This window comes from Gymnoscopelus braueri (assembly GCF_963280865.1).
Source record: "Gymnoscopelus braueri genome assembly, chromosome: 10".
NCBI classification, from domain to species: domain Eukaryota; kingdom Metazoa; phylum Chordata; class Actinopteri; order Myctophiformes; family Myctophidae; genus Gymnoscopelus; species Gymnoscopelus braueri.
This window is the reverse complement of record NC_137611.1, coordinates 9,953,229-9,971,975: the sequence shown is the minus strand read 5'-3', so window position 1 is coordinate 9,971,975 and position 18,747 is coordinate 9,953,229. Positions and strand designations below refer to the sequence as shown.

Here is an 18,747-nt window from a genome sequence, read left to right as displayed (position 1 = left end):
GAGACAAGCCGAGAGAGAGAGAGAGACACACACACACAGAGAGACAGACAAGCTGAGGCAGTGAGAGAGAGACAAGCCGAGAGAGAGAGAGAGAGAGAGAGAGAGAGAGAGACACAGAGAGACAGACAAGCTGAGGCATAGTGAGAGAGAGAGACAAGCCGAGGCAGAGAGAGAGAGACAGAGAGACAGACAAGCTGAGGCCTAGTGAGAGAGAGAGAGAGAGAGAGAGAGAGACAGAGAGGTGTAATTGCTATAAACTATATCGTATGACGGTGTCGTGCGCCACAAATAGCCTTGTACGTCGGCTATTTGCGGTGTGCGGGACACCGCCCTACGGCTGAAGTATAGTAGCTATAAATGGGGCTTAATAGAGCGCGGGAGGAGAGGACACCGTTATGTCACGTCAAGGTAGAAAAAAACTAAAGTATGTACACAACGCACTGCTGACGCCCGCCTCGCCCATTATTTGTCCATTATTTGTCCATTATAACAGCAGCAGCAGCCGCGTGTGCTCTCTCTCTCTCTCTCTCTCTCTCGCCACTCAGCAGCAGGCATGTCATTTTATCTCACTCAGACGCCATGACGAATCACTGGAGGAGGGAGGGTCCTCCTGGGAGGAGAAGGAGAAGAGAATGATGGTGGTGGTGTTGGAGGGGGGGGTGTGTGGAAGAGAGAGAGAGAGAGAGAGAGAGAGAGGGAGAGAGAGAGAGAGACAGAGAGGAAGGGTGAGTGGGTGCTGCTCCTGTGTTGCCAGAGAGGAGTGTGTCCTTGGGCTGCCCTCAAGTCTGACGCACCCGCCCACGTGCGCATTAGCATGTGCATGTGCACACACACACACACACACACACACACACACACACACACACACGCAGCACTGGCACATGCATACACATGCACACACACGCACACACGTGCACGCGAACACCGTTTAATTTCTCATTCTCTCTCATACATACAGAACATTACACACATGCATGCATGCAGCATTGTCAGGCAGACATACTTGATACTGCTGTGTCCACTGCACGCACATAACACACACACACACACACATGCGTGCGCGCACACACGCACGCACACGCACGCACGCACACGCCTGATGAGCTCCCAGACAGCTCATCAGCGATGCAGTAGAGACCCTGTCTGCAGAGAGGAGGGGGGTGGGGCTGATTAACTTGGAATTTGTATGTGTGTGTGTGTAATGTCAATAAATAACTCCTACACAGTGTAAGTAATAGTGTTAATTTATCTTGCACCTATCCGCCCCTCTCTCTCTCTCACACACACACACACACACACACGCTCAAAACGCAGTCACAAATCCACAGAGATCCACCATCGATCAGCGAAATAAAAAGTCAACACACAGTAAATATGCCAATGCGCTCATCTTTTTATTGCACAACAATGGATCGTTTTTGTTTAGGAACGCTTAAACAACATTTTGCCACCGACCGACCGACCGACCGGCTTATTGAGAGAGAAGACCAGGGGGGGGGGTGGCACTGTGTTCTAGAGATCAGCAGAGCGTGGTGGACCCAGCCAGGACCCCAGGCCCAAACGTCCCCTCCCAAGTGTAACAAGATATCGTCTGTCCAGTCTGACCGAAACAGATCAACAATAAGCCACATGATGGAAAGTATCACCTGGTAATGTGTTCAACTACATTGCAGCCACTAATTGGGATCCTTTAAGAGGTCCTTTGTTGTTTGTTTTTTGTCACAGGATGTGACGTTGGGTATATGGGGGACCGGCTTCGAATGCTATATCAATGCATTGAATGGGACATTATCGCGAATGAATGGGCGAAGTATAGGCGACATACTGACCTACCCGCGATTTATCAGACCATTCATTGGGCGTAATCAGGAGATACTGACCTGACCAGTGGTGGAAAGTAACTAAGTACATTTACTCAAGTACTGTACTTAAGTACAATTTTGAGGTATTTGTACTTTACTTGAGTATTTCCAATTTCCAATACTTTTACTTCTACTCCACTACATCTCAGAGGCAAATATTGTACTTTTACTCCACTACAATTATTTGAAAACTTTAGTTACTAGTTACTTTTCATATATAAATTATGATATAATGAAACATACATTAACCACTTTAGCCCTATTTTATACCTAGGCTATTTGAAATTAGCCGATCTACAAGCTCACAACGCGTCGCGATGCGACGCGTTGTGAGCTTGTAGATCGGCTAATTTCAAATATTTAGTACTTTTACTTTTGGTACTTTAAGTACATTTTGATGCCAATACGTTTGTACTTTTACTCAAGTAATTTTTTAATTCTGGACTTTTACTTGTAACAGAGTATTTTTATATTGCAGTATTGGTACTTTTACTTAAGTAAAGAATTTGAGTACTTTTTCCACCACTGCGAATGAATGGGCGAAGTATAGGCGACATACTGACCTACCCGCGATTTATCAGACCATTCATTGGGCGTAATCAGGAGATACTGACCTACCCGGAGGCAGAGTAGTCCCCACAACATGATTTACCATTCTGTGCCTCTATCGGTACATAACTCGGACGGCGCCGCTGAGTAGGCTCAAGCGAACGTTGTGACGTTCGGCACGGCAACTCGCTCGCTGGTCCCTCTCCTCTCGGCTCCAGGTCGCTTGAGACTGCGCGCCTCCGTCATGACACGAAACCGAAACGTAACTTTCTATAAGTCATCTCCGTTGGTAGGTCAGTATGTCCTGATAACACCCAACGAACGGTCAGATAAATCGTGGGTAGGTCATTATGTCGCCTATTTCGCCCATTCAATGGTCTGATAAAATGTGATAATGTCCCATTCAATGCATTGATAGCATCCGAATCAGGTGGTATGGGGAGGGGAGAGCAGGGGAGGGAGGGGAGGGGGGGGGGGGGGGGGGGGGGGGGGCGTCTGGGAGTCAATTTAGGCCTGGGTCCTAATATAGACGTATAGACTTAGAAGGAACCCGGAGGTCTTTGAGATGCCTGCGAAATTCCTTGGGACTAAAAACAGAACCGAGTCAGAGCAAGAACCTAAAGCAGAGACTGATGATGTGGTTGTCGACCGGCCCAGGAGAGAGAGAGGGAGAGAGAGAGAGAGAGAGAGACAGACAGACAGAGAGCAAAGGCTCCATCACACATCTGTGCTATTTTCTATGCTAGTGCTGGTTTAATGAGGTGTCCGTACACACTGGTGTGCAGGCTATGGAATGCTACTTTATTCTAGGCGATGGTCCTACTATAATCACGGCTTTAAAGCCTAGTTTATACGGCATCGTACCACCGTCCGCGAGTGACGCGGTCGGGTCGTATGATGACGTATAAATTAAATTAGGCGTAATAAGGGCTCTACAGTGGGCCAAGCACAAACGAATCCTGACCGTGTAAAGAACCTTCAGTGTCTCTCTCTCTCTCTGTCTCTCTCTCTCTCCCCCCGCTTAACCTGGGTCGCAAACCACTAATAGCATTCTATTCTCAAGTGGGACCGACATTATATAAGGAAAGGCACAGGAACACACGCACACACACACACAAAAACTCAAAACGCACTGTACACAGAGTCCTGAAGCAGAGAGAGAAGAAGGCTTAGGTAAGCAAAGCTACGGCAGCTACAACACTAGAAGTTTAAGACCCGTTAAAAGACATAAAAGTCAAATCATTTATTTTACACATCGGTAGTTCTTCTTTGTACACATCAGCAACGTCTACGTTTTTTTCTGAAGGTCCCACTGAGAATGCCACAGAACTCTGCTCTAGATATGAAACATACATATAAATGCAGTATGTCCCCTGCCGTGTCCTGTTAAACCCAGGGGTGCTACGGTTCTGGGGTCAAATTAACATCGTCTTTCAGATTTCAAATTGTACTAACCGACACCTATAGGGTTTAGAATGTCTTAGCGTAGGGCAGTGGTTCTCAACCTGTGGGTCGGGACCCCCAGGGGGGTCTCCACATGATTTTTGGGGGGACAGTAAAGTGACACTTTAAGGACTTTTAAGACCTTTAAAAAAAAAAGACCATTACTGCATCAAAAGCAACCAACAAACTCATATAAAAACTGGTCAAATATTGGCCAAATTGTCAAATAATATAAGAAAGACGCAAACATTATCTGCTGTGTGCACTGCACTGCAGTATCTGATCTGCTATTGAAAATAGCAGATCTACAAGCTTGTAGATCTGCTATTTTCACAATATTTATCTGTGGAACCGAGTCAAACGAGTCAAATGTAATGTCTCAACTCCTACAATTCCAAGTGCTTGTCAGGGTGCATGGGCCCGGTGGGGGGGTCAACAATTCAAATAAGATTATTTTGGGGGGTCCCCAGTTCAAATATGATTATTTTGGGGGGTCCCCAGTTCAAATATGACCAGTTCAAATATGATTATTTTGGGGGGTCCCCAGTTCAAATATGATTATTTTGGGGGGGTCGCAGCTTGAAAAGGTTGAGAACCACTGGCGTAGGGGAGACCACCTCCATAGTTATTATTATTAACATACTCTTACCATACAGATTGTTTTGAAATAACGTTTTATTAATTAAAATGAGTGCCGAATCGTAGCTTTTTTAAATTGGTCGTCTCGGTGTGCAGCTATAAAACCAAGGCTAACATCTAAGCTAACGTCTAGCTAACGTCCACCGAGGGCTCTGCTGGATGTCACTCTCCCCCCACTGTAGAAAATGCTCGGCTTACAGCAGGTTGTGGTAAAAACACAACAAAATGTGCCCAACATCTCTGCGTACGTAGTAGTATATACCAAATGTACTGAAGATGAGTACAGAGTACAGCGCGCATGGTGTTGGAAGGCTCGAACCAACAAAAATGTGCAATTTTTGTGTTTCCCCGAAAACCAGGGAAAATCATATTATACTGACATTGTCATTTTTAAATTCAGCAGTACTAGTCTTCAGCTAACATTTTTTTTTGTACATATATTGCAAGTTGAAAATTAAAAACACATATTTTGCATTTTTACAGGCACATAATACCGTACATACCACAAAAATAGACTTATGTGGAAACTATACTAGGCACAAGGTATGTACAGTCCCATGTGCACAGGGGGGCACACACCGTTTTAAAAACAACCCAAAAACTAAAGGAAATGATTCAAAGGAAAAACACACACGTCTCGTCTGAAAACACAAAGAATACCCTGATTTTGCTAAGACATCAACACCAAGGCATTCGGTACCCTTTAACATCTGGTACAGCAAGAATGAGAGGTCTGAAACGTGGATGCTCGGTAATAATCGTCAGCCAGCGTCAGGCGCCCGGAACGAGGGATTTCAGCCCCACGCGCTTCATTGTTGAGGTTCAGAAGAATTAAGTTAACCACTTGAACCCTATGGCGTCCGTATTCCGGGGGCGAACGTATGGTAAGAAATAGAAGATATTGGTGAAGAGATTTTGTGCAGAGGGAAATACTAGCTGACCTAGTATAGAGCCCTGGGGGATCCCGGTCAAAGTAAAGGGTTTAACTGTGGAGTTATGTGAAGACCGAAATATTCAGCCATTTGTCATTTTTGTTGCTTTAGTTTAGTTTTAACTGTAATGGTGGAATTCCATTGTATAATGTTTTAATTTGATTGTGAAGTGTGAATGTTTGGAACACAGGAGGAGTAGCCTTCACTGCGGCACTGAGGACTAATGAGGATTCGTAATAAACAATAAAGATAATCACACATTTAAAGCCCCCGTCATCAGGCAAATACAACACTGTAGATCATGCACACAAGATGTCTGTGACGCATTGAAGCACACACACACACACACACACACACACACACACACACACACACACACACACACACACACACACACACACACACACACACACACACACACACACACACACACACACACACACACACACACACACACACACACACACACACACACACACAAGCAGTGTTCCACAGGGTCAGGGTTACATTGGCCTGATAACTGAGGGTTCAAACTTTTGTCGACGTCTTCCATTGAGCGGAAGTTGATTCTACACACAATGTTGTCTCTCTCGCCGAATTCACCCACGGTTCACACTAGAATTGAATACGCTAGAATAAGAAGTGTTTCTTCCATTAAATGTGTCCTAAAACATCACCGTCACCTTCGCTTATCTTCCTAGTTCACCGTTACAGTCAACAGAAGAATAGGGTTTAAGTGGTTAACGGTGTGAATGAAACCGACCTGACGTTGCCTGAAAGATTAGCTCTTCTTTTTTTTTTTAACGCTCAACTCCGTCTTGCTCTCACTCACTGTGGACTCATTCAAATAATATCAGCACAGTCCTGATAGCAGCTTAATAGGGCAAACTCTGGTATTAGCACAAAAAGGAAGAGAGGGGGAAAGAGGACCCATTGATTGCACTGGAACCGTATTGAAGCACACAAAAAAAAAACATCTCTTCACACTGGACTCGATTCATTCGTAATCATACTGGCATTTTGGCATGTACCTTTCCCGTAGGGCAAATTAAAAGCAAAAAAGTCAAGGACAGTTATTGTACGCAGCTGATGGAATGGGATCTCATAATTCTGACCGATGTAAGGACAAAGAATGTGGTTTGATGTCTGTTATTGATCAAACAGAAAACGTGAAGGTGTGGTTGTTCTACAATGACAATGAGCCGGGGGGGTTACGGCGTATAATGAAGCCCTTGGATAAACACAATCACCGATAGTTTATTTTCGAGATCTTAAATGGCCTCCAGGGAAGGTTGATGGGGGATAAAACAAAATGGCAGACAAATAAAAGAGAGCTTTTCACTATTGTGGAGCCATCCGTCGGGCTTTGGGAACTCCCACACCGCATCCTCCACGTCTAAGCCAATCCAAACCGGAGGTGAAACTTTTTCAGCGTGGGTTATAAACCAACAAGTTGATTATTATGGGAGGAGAGACTGGGGGTGTACATGGGTACGGGTAAATCGATGAGGAGCCCCCGCTGCAGCGATCAATGCGTCTCTCTCTCTCTCTGGAAAGGTGGGCAAACCTGAGTGAAATGTCCGTCGCAATGATTTTACAGTTAGGTTCTGGATCGATCGAGGTTCAGAGCTGGGAACGTCAGTCGAGGTTGTGTGTTTGTTTGACACATTGAGTCAGCTGCCTGTTTTTAAGCTTGATCTATGCTCCGTCAAGCATCCAGCACTGATTTCTACCTCGTCGTACGGCGGTGGCACACGCCCTAGAAATAGCCGATCCACAAGCTCACCACAAGTCGCGTCCGCGACACGTCATTGGGCTTGTGGATCGGCTGTTTGCGGCAAACGCAACAGACACCGCTGTGCGACGAGGCATAAATTAAGCATTAGTCTCCCAATGGGGAGCCACGTACCTCCATCCTTTAGAGTTTAACCAGATAACGGATACCACCTCTGTCCTTTACAGTTTAACCAGATAACAACATAACAGGACAAAGTAGCGCAGTCGTCCGTAAGAGAACAGACCGATTGATTTTCATTTTGATTACAAGGTCGTAACGCGACTCAAGGTGCTTATCTGGATGTCCTCGAGTGCTTTCGTGTTCGCCGGGCCCCCGAAGGAGTTCATAGCGGCCCCACGACTCGACTCTCTCTCGCTCTCTCTTCAACAAATGGAACGAAAAGTGTGTATCCTCCCCGACAGGGTTTTCGACGGGGAGCAGGATTAGCATACAGAGTCACACACAGTACATTTCTGATCCAGAGTAAGCATCGTCAAAACCTAAGAAACGTCACACAAACACTCGGCAACAAATACAGCATAACACACACCACCCCCCCCCCCCCTTGCATCATAGCCCCCCCCTTTAATCTCTGTATTTACATGGCAGTTTATGTCTGATTAGCTGTCTGTCATCCTTCTCGTATGGCATACATTCAGCGAGAGAAGGCTTTTTTGAAGTACATCCGGATCAAAATATTTTATATTATGATCCAAGCCTCGCCACGTATATACGTGTTACCCTAAAATCATGAACGATATAGGACTGCGGTTTGGGAGGTTAGGTTCTAATTGTTGAGACATTCATACGAGTTTTGTGGGGAACGTGGGGTGTAGACCAGTGGTTCTCAAACTTTTTCCATGTCAAGGACCCCCAAAATGATATGTATTTGGCCGCGGACCCCCATCTCAAATATTTTGTTCCAGGGACCCACCAGAAGCAAAGATTTTAGTCGCAAATGTTCGCTTGAAAATATATCATATTCAAAGATTTGCACAAATTTTCACGATTTTTTCAAAAATAGCAGATCTACAAGCTCATAGCGCGGCACTCGGTGCCGCGCTATGAGCTTGTATATCTGCTATTTTTTAATAGCCCAAAGTATAAAAGGTTAAAATTATTGTGATGCTATTTTAACACATTTTTTTGCTGGGGACCCCCTGGAACCCTCTCAAGGACCCCTGGGGGTCCCCGGACCCCACTTTGAGAACCGATGGTGTAGACAACTCGCGTAATACGGAGCAAGGTTTTTTTTTTTCTTTACAGGGGAACCTTATCTTTATGCCCCCGAAAATCTCCCGATCCCACCCCGACCCCTCTCTCGGTTTGGTCTAACCTGTATACAATTTGATATTTCCAAATGGGATTTAAAGTGACATTGTTTATGGGGGGGGGGGAGGAGCTCGTGACTCTTGGCCGTTTTTTTTACACAGTTAGTCTCACTTGATAAAGGAAAACATTACACCCTCTCACTACCTCCCACATTTTTGGTTAAGGTATCAACATGTTTCGCTGGATTACAATAACTCAAGTGAAGCCGCACAACAGTTGCTGGATTCTTCAAGGTTTCACAGTAAAAAAAAAAAAGAAAAAAGTAAAAATGAAAAGAAAGAAATTTCACTTTCCTGTACAGCGTATGTATAGATATTTATATTCACATATATTTATATATAGGCGGGGTAGAGTATTGCAGAATTATATTGCATGTGTTAATTAAAAACGAAACTAGACGAAAACAAGCAAGTATACAGAATGGGGCTGCTCACAAAATGGTTCCTTTTGCTGATGAAGCTCAAACTAATTAACCACCTTGTGGGTCAGGGTTACAATCAGTATGCTTCCTGCCAACACAACAACAACAACAACACACCGCTTCCCAGATGCTTCTGCCAACACAACGACAACAGCAACACGCCACTTCCCAGATGTTCTTTCTGCCAACACGACAACGACAACACACACCGCTTCCTTCCCAGGATGTTACGTGGAAAAAAAGGGAAACGTGGCCCCGTGGCAAAAAAACGAGCGTGCTTCGTTGCAAAGCGTGGCGCGAGGATGCGGCGTGCAAGCAGCGCGTTCTCCTTGAGAAAACATTCGGAACCAATAAACGTACCAAACAAACTCTCACGCAAACGTTACGCCCCGCGTACTTACATACACGCAAACCAAACATATGGCTTCTAACGTTGAATCAAGGCAGTTAAATAAATGGCATCTTCTGCTATGCTTCCTTTTTTTTTCTCCCGTTGATACAGACACAACCAGACTTTGTGTTCCAAGCTCAACTTTGGTTTGGATAGATACAATGAAGATAATACCCTTCTGTCAGTTTCCCTTTTGTTTATGTTTTTTTTTCTTCTCTCATTTACTATTTACACATCGATGTAAGATCGACCAGCGGTCTAAAACACTATGTTCACTACCATTTTTAAACAATACCGTATGAAGAGCAACGAGTTATTTTGCTACGACAGCTTATACAGAGGAAAATAAATTACACCCAAAAAACACTTGTTGAAAGCAGTAAAATGTCATTGTCGTTTGACCTCAAGTCCCTGATTTTCATTTTTAAGTCCAGCTCCAGCTAGATTGCATTGCATGGATTCTACACAGTATGCAACATGTTTACATTTAATTATACTCCATATCTTTACATTAAAGACAGCGATATAGGTGTTTGGAAGCAGAGTGTAAGGGGTGATACTAAGACTAAAGGTGCTGGCACAGTAGAGTAGACCAGTTCGACCTTAGTTTGTACTAGTTTAATCGTATAGTCTCCTTCTAGCCGTAGTGTCACAAAGTCTTCGAGTTGCTCTTTTTTGCCCCCCCCTCCTCTGTGGAAACCAAGCCAGTTCATCAAGCTAGAATGACTGGTGGTGGGAGGTGGGTGGCTGACCCGGTCCAGAAGAGGCTGACAGATCAGCCAGACTGACCCTAAAACAGACATTAAGATCCTCCCACGATAAAAGGCCTCTCTCTCTCTCTCTCTAAACCAAACTTTTTACCAGGGTCACAAGTTGGAGGATAGCCGGTTTCTGGCAGAGTCTAGCTCCGGAAGGCTGACGATGGAATCCTTCTTGGGAACTCCAGATTCGGGGGGCCCCGACAGGGGGCTGGCTGCCACTGCTGCTGCTGCTGCTGTGGCCGCCGGTGGCGGCGCCACCGCCACCACCCCGACTCCAGAAGGCCCTCCCGGGGGAGGCGTGGAGGCAAAGACCATACTCTGACGAGCTGACGACGCCGGTCTCGGCACCCCCGAGGGCCCCGGCAGGCTGGCGTGAGCGGCGGGCTGAGGAGGAGGGCCGATGGAGGTGTTGGAGGTGCGGGTGGACGTCGGGGGGCTGGGGGCCGCGGAGCCGGCGGCTTGCGGCGGCGTCCCCCCCTCCTGGGGGAGCGAAGACTGGGACGCGGACAGGACTCGGGCGCTCTGGCTCAGGCTGCCCGCGTGGAGGGAGTGGGTGCTCCGCATGTGCGAGACGGGCCTCTGCTGGGCGTGCGTGGGGCTGGGCGCGTGGTGCTGCACCAGGGACAGCTGGGAGCCGGAGGGTCCCATGGTTCCCGCCATGTACTGGAAGGTCCGTCCCGTGGCCGTCAGCGGGCTCTGGACGGGCGGACTGGAAACCAGGGGAAAGGCCCCTCCGGACGCCTGCGGGGTCTGAGGCTGAATGGGAGACATGGAAGCCTCTCTGGACAAGTTCTGCATCACCTGGAAGCGTCGGACCATGCGCGGGGACTGCAGAGTCCCACTCCCAGTGCTTCCACTGGGGCCTCCCACGGGGCCACCCGAGGGTGCTCCCATGGGGCCCCCCATGGGTCCTCCCATGGGTCCTCCCATGGGGCCACCCATGGGGCCCCCCATGGCGCCCCCCATGGGGCAGAAGCTCATGGCCACGGCCTGCTGGAGGGTGGCGATGGCTGAGCTGCCGCTGGCCCCGCCGAACATGCCCGAGGTCATGGACATGGCCCTGGGCCGCTGCAGGTCCACCAGCTTCACCATCTCGCGGTCGTACTTGACGATCTCCTGGATCATCTCGTTCTCCCGGTTGTTGAAGACGCCCGAGTTGAGGTCATGCTGGACCTTGTGCATCAAGATGGAGTTCTTTTTGCCTGCGTTGACCAGGGGGAAAGAAAGACGGATTATTAGAGACATGAAATTAAACAATTGCATGCATTATAGGAACAAAAATATTTACTGAATGCTGTGGATCTCGAAGCTCCAATGTGTATCATGGAGTTCTGTGGCCAGCGTGTAATGTCCACATTTGGGCAAGGTTTCAGCACCGATCAGAGCCCCACTGACTTCCATTTTAAAAGTGTAAAGGTCATTTCAGACGGGGAGCGGTTGACGTGCCTTAGTAGTTCATTTTCAATGAGAGGCGGGCTATTATTTGGGACGCGCGGAGAAGTTGAGGGGCGGAGAGCGGTCCCGTGAAATTCTCATATTCAACAGTAGCAGATCTACAAGCTCATACATCTGCTATTCTTGAGATTCTTGAATAATTTTGAATTTCTTTAACCCAAATCTTCTCTTCTGGGGTCCCTGGCATATAAGCTTTTTAGATGGGGGTCCGCGGCCAAATATTTTCCAATTTCGGGGTCCCAGACACAAAAACATTTGAAAACCACTGCAGCACAGCACTCGATATCAAAGTCGGGTCTGGGGACCGAGTCCGAATGATCACGTTAAGGGTCTGTAACTCTGAGAGTGTACAAATGGAACCAAATGGACCCTTAAATGTACACTCTCGTTAAATTAACAATGAAGATTTAAAAAAAAAAATTAAAGAAAATAAATTGGTTCCATTGTACACTCTCAGAGTTACAGACCCCGTAAGGGTCCATTTTGACCCCCGGTGGGCCCCAGACCAGATGTTGAAAAACAGTATATACACAGACAAACAGACAAGCTTCTCCTCTAACAAGACATAAACAGAGCAGAGGGGAGAGAAAACACGAGCGTGAGGAGGAAATGGACGGTCAGAGGTATCGTACGTGATGTACGTCCTTCAATGCGGGTACTTTCTCTAGCCAGGAAACAAAGCACCAGCGGTCATCTATGGTTACAGTGTCCAGTGTCCCTCAGAAGGAACAACCTCAGCTCCTTTTACCGGCCATGTCATCTTTAATGACACGGAACAGTCAAGACAAGCGCAATACCTGGCATCGTTCAGTACGTAACACAATGTGCTCGTATTGGAAGCAATTCACCCATTTTCAACTATTTTTCTATATAATTTTTATCCCACGATTTTTGTAACCCGTTTTTTCACCCAGTGCCAATTGCCTAAGCTGTAATCCTGGGCGCTACTCTCCCTCTGCCAGCCTAGGGAGAGCCCCGAACCGAGCTCATGCTTCCGTCAATGCACGAGGAGTGAGCAGGCCGCTTCTTATCACCTGACAGGGGGGGGGGAGTTTACCCGGGAGGACGTAGCGCGTGGAAGGAACACGTTATTCCAACCAGTTCCTTTCCCTTCCATCAGGCGCCCCGGATGAACATGCAAACTCCACACAGAAAGGCCCTTTCGCCAACCCCACCTATAGGGGTTGGCATATACAGTATTGGTCCTCACTAATGCCCAATATAGGATGGCACCATTCGCTGTGCATGTCAGAGGAGGACTGTGGACATCGGTAGGCACTAGGCATGGTCTGGTCATTTCAAATAACATTTCAAACTTTTTATTTGTTATTTTGTATTGATGTACAGTATAAGTACACGGGCTTCCATTTCAGCCATGCTAACTCTCCAGGAAGATAGGCTATAGTTTCTATTAGCGCTATCATCATTATAACGAGGATGTTATAATGAGCGCTGAGGGACGAGACGACCGATTCATAAGATGCGGTTGAAAATGGGTGAAGTGCTCACTTTAGCAGGAGAACAAAATTAATCACAATAAGAAACAATAGCCAGCACTCCGGATTCCTTCTGGTACTTGTAATTCATAAAAGCACGGACATTGTATTCGGCGTCAAGCCTTCCTCAGCGTGTATCAGGGCTTTCCGCGCCTCTATGAATTTAAAGTACCAGAAGGACTTGAACTTCGGAGTGCTGGCTATTATTCGGAGTATAAGCCGTGCACCCGGCAAATTGCATTATACATGACTGTGCTAGTTTTTGTTTCTAATTTTGAATTAAATTAACCCAGCTACAGTATATACTTCCCTTCACTATATTTGGTCTCAAATGAACTGTGAAAATGTCTGTAAAATGTGCCTGTATCAGTGTTGATTTCGTCGACTAAAACTATGACGAAAAATGTTGGTCGACTACCTTTTTTCACTGACGAAAACTAAATAAAAACTAAGCTATGATGACTAAAACTAAGACTAAATATATTAACAATTTCGTCAACAAATAAAAAGTAGACTAAAGATGTTAGGGACGGACTATAGGAAAAGAGATCCAGTAGAACTAAAAGACAAGTCATTTTATGTTTGGTTGCGCTGGGGTAATAGCAGATCTACAAGCTCACAACGCGTCGCACTGCGACGTGTTGTGAGCTTGTAGATCGGCTATTTTCAGCACGTAACCAAGTGTAAAATCAGCCATTACGACGCCATCAAGGCACCGACCAAAATACATTTCTACTACTAAATATCTATCTACTAAATCAACTGTAGATTTAGTCGACTATAATCTTATGATATTTAGTCAACTAGACGAACAGTAAAACGTTTCAGATGACAATAAATTTGACTAAAACTAATGGAATTTGATTCAAAAGACTATGACTGAAACTAAATCAAAATCATCACTAGTCTGTATGAGGACGGGGATACAGTACCTATGCGGTCCAGTCGGTCGATGGCGACGGTCTCGAATGCTCGTCTCATCATGGGGTATTCCTCCAGCACCTCGTTGAAGTTGTCCACGGACAGCGAGTAGAGTCGACAGTAGGTCTCCGCCATCACGCTGGCCGTCCGCCGGCCCCGCGTCAACAAGCAGATTTCTTTGGAAACGAGGAGAGAGAAAGGCAAAGATTTTAAAAAAAGAAAGAAAAAAATCATCAAAGATGATATTTTCAAAGGCACTGCGGTGTACCTTAATGAAGGGAACACATCACGGCCCGGGCTCTCAATCAATGCCAGCTGCTTTAGCAGCAGACGGTGTTTGTGGGATTTTGGAGCGCAGCGGGAAACAAACACTTCAGCCTGATTTGTAATCCACAGGGTGTCAACTTGGCTGACAAGAACTGATCTTCAAGCTAAGAAGCTAAAAACAGAAGAACTGATCTTCAAGCTAACATAAATAACTGATCTTCAAGCTAACATAAATAACTGATCTTCAAGCTACAGTAACAAGAACTGATCTTCAAGCTAACATAAAGAACTGATCTTCAAGCTAACAAGCTTGAAGATCGCAGTTCTTCTGTTTGCATTGCAAGTGACACCGTTGTGTGATGGAGTATAACATTAAAACCACAATCCCAAAGTTTAATGTCCTCTGCTGATGAAAAGAGGTCATTGCAACTGACTCAAGAGGGAAACCCCTGCTTTGGCCTGGGGAGATATTGGCGATACTTCAAGGCATTGAAGGCAATACTTGTCAATCAGTTGGTGTCCTTACTGACCCCAAGCTCTATATGTCTCAATGGAAGAGTAGAGTATTGTATTAACATAGTCTACTCATAGTAGACAGGTAGACAGCAGACAGAGGTTTGTCTACACCAGGGGTCTTCAACCTTTTCAGGCCAGGGACCCCCAAACTGATGGGGAGATGGAGCAGGGACCCCCTACCTCGTAGGGTAGGGGAGGCTACCACATATATTGTATATTTATGTATACAATTGTGTTTTATATTGCCTGCTCCTATACGCACCTGCCCCAGTAGGTGTGCAAAATAAAAATTCTCTACAAAATATGTATGAACATACCATGTTATTGTGCATTGTGCCTCCATTTATCTGTTTGCTATGGATTCATGTTATGTTTAAAGACAATTTGAAAAAAAAAAAAATTCAAGTTTTTTTTTTTCAAACAAAAATATTGTTTAATCAAACAACAATTTCGTGGACCCCCTGCAGTACCTCCGCGGACCCCCTGTTGAAGACCTCTGATCTACACAGTAGACAAACCTCTACCAAAGTGGTCTTGCCCTTAAAGCCATTGGTTCTCAAAGTGGGGTCCGAGGACCCCCAGGGGTCTTTGAGGGAGTTCCAGCTGGTCCGCAGCTAAATGATGGATAGTTAGGAACCAAATGGACCCTTATGGTCTGTAACTCTGAGAGTGTGCATTTGTACACTCTCAGAGTTACATCAACATTGATGTTACAATATAAATCGGGGTCCCAGAGATAGAAATGTCATTAAATGGGGGTCCGTAGCCTAATGCATGTCAAACTGGGGGTCCTTGAAATTAAAATGGCTGAGAATCACTGCTAGATGCGTAAAAACCTTCTCTTAGTCCCTGAGGCATATCTTGTCAATTTGGGGGTCCTTGACATGAAAACGTTTGAGAACCACTGCTTTAACCCATTAATACCTGGAACGTATCTGTGTCACTTTAGATTTCTTTAGGCTATTCAAAAATAGCAGATCTACAAGCTCATAGCGCGGCACCGAGTGCCGCGCTACGAGCTTGTAGATCTGCTATTTTTGAAAAATCGTGAAAAAAAATGTTTAGATTTTTTTCCAAAAACTGTTAGGATTTAGATTTTTTTAAAGAATCGCCTCAGGTCTTAAAGGGTTAAGCTTTCATCACCAGAGAATCTTCTGGAAAAGGCGCCGTACCTCCAAAATACGATCCGTCCGAGAGCTTCATCCCCAGGGTGCCCTTGGTGAGGACGTTGCACACTCCATGCTGGATGAAGTACATCTTCTTCCCGATGGTGCCCTCCCTGATGATGTAATCCTTCGGCTGGAAGACCTCGAAGCGGAGCTTGGTCAACATGGCGGTCACGAAGTTGGGCTCGGCGTTGGCGAACAGCGGCATGGACGCCACCAGCTTGCGACAGTTGAAGTTGACGATTTCCTGAAAAAACGGGAAACGATGTTATGTCTGCGTGTCGTTTTATTGTGTTTAACGACACAGATGTGTGTCCCAGGTATTGTTACAGAGCAGATGTATATTTTAAAATTATGATAAAGTTTCAAAATATAAGTATAAAAATGTCTTTAACTCTCTCATTGCCAAGAGAAATTGCGTTTTTTTTTTTTTTTTTTTTTTTGTAATTTTTCATTCAAATAAATAATTTGATTGGGTTTTTAAACCCATAATACAGTTCTACCAGTAGAGAGCAACAAATCGACACAGACCAAAGAGAGTAGACGTGGACCTCTCCGTTTGTTTTTTATACCGTGTGAAAAACCGTGACTTTCCCTATTCTGGCCAAAAATGACTGCGGGAAAAAAATGAGAACCGGAAACGGAATCTGCGTCATGAAACCGGAACCCAATGAGTCTGAAGGAGTCAGGAAGCGAAAGTGATCATGAAAAATAAACAGAATAGCGCGACCACAGTCAAAAATAAAAACTCGCTGGCACGGAGTGTACTCGGGAAAAACTCGGGATATCTCGGGGCGTGGCACTGAGAGAGTTAATGTAATAAAAATTATATAGGCATAGGGTTAGATTTAGGCCATCCTAAAATTTTGCTGTCCGCACAAGTAAGATCTTGTGAGAGGCCGATTCTAAAAATGACTTCTAAATTAATATAGTTCTCACACTTTTTAAAAAAATATCTAAAATAACAGACCAAAAATAGTTGATCTACCAGCTCACAACGCTTGTTGTGAACTTGTAGATCGGCTATTTTCGGCATGCAGCTATGTGGAAATCATTTCGATGCCACCGCGGCCCGCCAATTTTTTTTTTATGACTAAAATATGACTAAAGTCTAAAACTATTAGTGCTACTCAAAAGGCTATGACTAAAACTAAATCAAAATTTGCTGTCAAAATCAACACTGGTGATGTGCACACAAACACGTGGCTGCCTTACCTCTCTGAGAGGCTCGTTGAGCTCCTCCAGAATGCTCTCCTCGTCAAACATCTTGCCCTGGTACCTGTGTTCATAGTAGTCGTGGATCTTCTGTCTGAAGTCTGAAGGCAGCTTATGGAAGGACATGTACTGCTCCACTTGTTTGTACTGTAGGAGGTTGGAGAGACACAGGATACACTCACATCAGTGGTTTTCATACCTTTTTCATATCAAGGATCCATTATTTATGAGGCATTTGAGCCACGGAACCACCGTTTGAGGAGATTTTGCCTCTCAGACCCAGATCTTAGAATATGTTGTTGGACAAGATTTTGTCCACAATTCTATGCTGTATTGATGTTGGTACCATAGGAGAGATGACAGGCAAACGTTGATCAAAATAACAATTCTTTAATTAAGTAATGCAGATGTTTAATAATAATTTAACTCTTGAGAGTGTAAAGATGAAACCAAATGGACCCGTAAGGGTCCATTTGGTTTCATTTTACGCTCAAGAGTTAAAGATCTATTATAAGGGTCCATTTGGTTACCAACTCTCTATCATTTAGCTGGGGACCACCTGGAACCCCCCCAAGGACCACTGGTGGTCCCCGGACCACTGGTTGAGATCGTCAACGTAGCCAGTGTTATTGAAAAACACAAGTCGACTGAAGGCTAATTCATATAACTTTGTTGCATGAAATACATGAATAATCTTTCTTGACCCCCCTTTGACAGCTGCTTAACAGCATTTTCAACGGAAAGACATGAATAAATTAGCCAATGAATGTGATGTACGCCAAAGACCAGAGCATCAACATTCATCTAATATACATGTAGCAATAAATAAAACATGACATCACCCACTCAATTGCACCTAATGTACATGGCAGCTTAAGGGATAGTTAAACCCCAAATTGTGTATATTCATAAATATTTAAGTACATCTATCTTTATCTCACCATATATATATATATATATATATATATATATATATATATATATATATATATATATATATATATATATTATTTACACACACACATACATATGCATAGATCTCTGGATACTTTGCATAAACACAGTCCAAGCTGGAACCAAACAGGAGGCTTTGGACTGATACAGACATCAGCACACACACACACACACACACACACACACACACACACACACACACACACACAGTGTAAACAGAGATGTACGGTCGTGCAAACCGCAAAAAAAAAGGATTTCTGACATACGACTTGACAAGCATATCAATAATGTCAGCGTGTCAACAGGGTGTTTGAACACACGCTGATTTCTACACTGTCCTCCTCGGTGGAACGACAATAAAGAGGATGGACGCACAGATCGAATGCAGATCAATGACAAGTAATCAGCCATCATTCTCGGGTCGAGGCAATATACACTTTACCAATGTTACTCCCAATGTGTCAGCGATGTTTTACAAACACACACTCATTTACACATGCAACAAAGAGACCGGGTCAATCAATATTATATCAATACAACTTGAAGTGTGCCGTACGGTCAGTGGTGGAAAAAGTACTCAAATTCTTTACTTAAGTAAAAGTATCAATACTGCAATATAAAAATACTCTGTTACAAGTAAAAGTCCAGAA

The 18,747-nt window shown here is 44.9% G+C and overlaps 2 protein-coding genes across 2 annotated transcripts in view; one reads left to right on the top strand and one right to left on the bottom strand.

Moving 5' to 3' along the window:
- The window catches only part of plekhj1 (pleckstrin homology domain containing, family J member 1), a 387,353-nt gene that overhangs the window by 173,670 nt on the left and 194,936 nt on the right, over nucleotides 1–18,747 (top strand). The window lies entirely within an intron of this gene.
- Nucleotides 10,213–18,747, bottom strand: part of LOC308094041 (potassium/sodium hyperpolarization-activated cyclic nucleotide-gated channel 2-like) — a gene marked incomplete at its 3' end in the record, with an annotated part of 95,459 nt that continues 86,924 nt past the window's right edge. The window contains exons 5-8 of the mRNA XM_080440484.1: nucleotides 17,144–17,290; nucleotides 15,935–16,175; nucleotides 13,991–14,155; nucleotides 10,213–11,309 (exon numbers count right to left, since the gene is read on the bottom strand). Coding sequence (XP_080296610.1) covers nucleotides 10,213–11,309; nucleotides 13,991–14,155; nucleotides 15,935–16,175; nucleotides 17,144–17,290 — 1,650 coding nt within the window. The remainder of the gene's footprint in view (nucleotides 11,310–13,990; nucleotides 14,156–15,934; nucleotides 16,176–17,143; nucleotides 17,291–18,747) is intronic.